Source organism: Octodon degus, unplaced genomic scaffold, assembly GCF_000260255.1.
Source record: "Octodon degus isolate 3935 unplaced genomic scaffold, OctDeg1.0 scaffold00005, whole genome shotgun sequence".
In the NCBI taxonomy this organism is placed as follows: Eukaryota; Metazoa; Chordata; class Mammalia; order Rodentia; family Octodontidae; genus Octodon; species Octodon degus.
The window spans coordinates 23,350,282-23,352,592 of record NW_004524581.1 but is presented as its reverse complement, the minus strand read 5'-3'; the positions used below and the strand labels follow the sequence as shown (position 1 = coordinate 23,352,592).

The window sequence follows — 2,311 nt, the reverse complement described above, 5'->3', positions numbered from 1 at the left end:
AAGCACATGTTTTGGATGTTGATAATGAAGACATGCGGAGCTCACAGCAGCAGTTTCTAGAAGGAAGTGGCCGTAGCAGGAGGTAGGGCTGGGTGCACCCTAAGAGCAAGGTGCGTCCTGAGCAGTCAGGTCTCATTCATCTGCCTGGGAGTCCGGCGGTCAACCCACCCACGTTCTGCCACATGCTTCGAGGGACCCTAAACTTTACAGTGCACCACCAAGAAGTCCTGATGGGCTGTTCCCAGCGGCAGCCTTGGGGAGTCAGACATGCAGTTGGGAAAGGGGGGGCCACATTGCCTGGAGTCCACTACTCAGTGTTTGGGAGGGGGCGGGTTCCCATCAGCCGGCCTCGGCGGCCTGGCCCGCGTCCGCGCCCTCCGCCTCCACCTGGTTGCCCTTGCCCAGCTTTTTCAGGCTCTCCAAGAAAGCCTTCCAGGTCTCGGGCACGCTCTTCTCCAGCAGCCAGCCCTCGCTCTCGCACTCCGGGTCCTCGGGGTCGGACACGCCCTCCAGCGCCGTGTGCAGGTAGCGCAGCCCGACGGTGATGGCCACCTGTGGGATGGGACCAGGATGGAGAGAAGTGGGCAGGAGCTAGGAGTTGGGCTGGGGGGGCCAGGGGCACCCCCGCCCGTGCCTCCTGGAAGGGCTTAGGGGCTTAAACGGGTGTGGTGGAGTCTGGCCTCGTGCGTAAGGCACCATCTTTATCCCGCCCCCTCAGCCTCCCTGGGCTTCTGTGGGGTCCCCCTACCCATCCTCTCCCCACTCCCCCTTCCCCGTTCTCTCTGCCTAGAACGTTGTTCTTTCCATCTTCACCCATTAACTTGCCTCAGCCCTGCTGAGCTGCCTGCCATGGCCCGCCCTCCCTTGTCCCAGCCCCCATCCCTCATCCTGGGGCTCCGGTCCTGGGTCCCCACTTCAAGCTGCCCCCCCATCCTCAGCACATTCCTCGGCACATTTTGGCTGTTCAGTAACTTCACACAGGCTTTAAAAGTCTCTCCTTAGCCAGAGCTTGGTAGCGCACACGTGGAATTGTAGCACGCCAAGAGGCTGAGGCGGGAGGATTACGAGCTTAAGCCCAGCCTGAGCCATGTAGTGAGACAACAAAATTTCCTGAAAGGGCTGGGATTGTAGTTTGGTGTGAAAGCTGTAGGTTCAATCCCCAGTACTGCTAGAAAACATTCACCTCTTTCCTGCGTGGTCTCGTGTGGTTTCTTTGCAGCCATTATCTTGACTGGTCTGCTGAGGAACGCAGGCCAGCAATGGGCGATGGATTCATTCCCTCGCATTCACTCTGGCAGCTTTTGGCGAGGAAGCTGGGCTTCCCCTGGGCTGCCAGTTTTAAGGTGAAGCAGCACCTGGGTCATGTGTTCTGTGGTGCCTCAGGAGGTGTGGAGCCCTCAGTCCCAGACGGGAGTAGCATCAATGACAGTGACTGATAGAGATGTAGCTTTTGTTCGGGGGGTTTTTGGTTTTGGTTTTGGGTTTTTTTGCAGAACTGGGGATTGAACTCAGGCCCTTGCACTTGCCAGGCAAGCGCTTATTCAACTGAGCCATCTCCCCAGCCCCTAGGTTTTGTTTTTATCAATTGTGAGTTTAAATGGATAAGGAAGGTGTGGGGGTTTTACTGCAGTGGAGTACTACTCTGTCATAAAGAAGGATAAGCTTGAGACATTCCTAGGTAAATGGATGCACCTTGAGGCCATACTGGCAAGTGAGATAAATGGGACTCACATGTGTGAAATGCCACGTTCTTTCTCTGGCATGAGAAACCAAAAGTACAAGTAAAGGTCAATTGCAAGTGAGTGTAATGACACACTGTACACTGGAAAGAGTCGCCTCCTCCAGCAGGCCCTCATGGCGTGAGCACCCACTCTGGTACCCCGTGACTAACGCTGCTCCTACTGACGGCCACACTTTGGCTCCCAAGTCTGATGTCATCTGCACCGTGTGCCTGTCACAGATCTGCCCACTACAGGCTTAGAGGATAAGTCAGGGCCTTAGCCTCCCTGGCCCCAGCGGGCTGGCCCCCGAACGGCTGGCGAGGTGAAGGGCAGTGATGCTGCTCAGCCCTGACTGCTGTTCTCCTCCAGCCTCCTGGGTGGTGGGGTCCCATCCTCCAGCCGCCCAGCAGTGGGCTGCACCCCTCATCTCCCTCCACTCCCCAACTCTGCCTTGAAGAGCAACAAACGGACCCCATGTCTGTGTGGGCACCAGAGCAGCTTCCTGGACAACAACTGTCTCTCCTTCCATGTGGACACCCTGGGAGTGTCCCCAGCCTGGGGCTCCCCTACCACTTCTTTTTTTTTTTTTT

The 2,311-nt window shown here is 57.0% G+C and overlaps 1 protein-coding gene across 1 annotated transcript in view; it reads right to left on the bottom strand.

Moving 5' to 3' along the window:
• Positions 1 to 310: 310 nt before the first annotated feature.
• Prph2 (peripherin 2) overlaps positions 311 to 2,311 on the bottom strand; it is an 11,392-nt gene continuing 9,391 nt past the window's right edge. Inside the window, exon 3 of the mRNA XM_004624140.1 lies at positions 311 to 552. Coding sequence (XP_004624197.1) covers positions 340 to 552 — 213 coding nt within the window. The 3' untranslated portion in view covers positions 311 to 339. The remainder of the gene's footprint in view (positions 553 to 2,311) is intronic.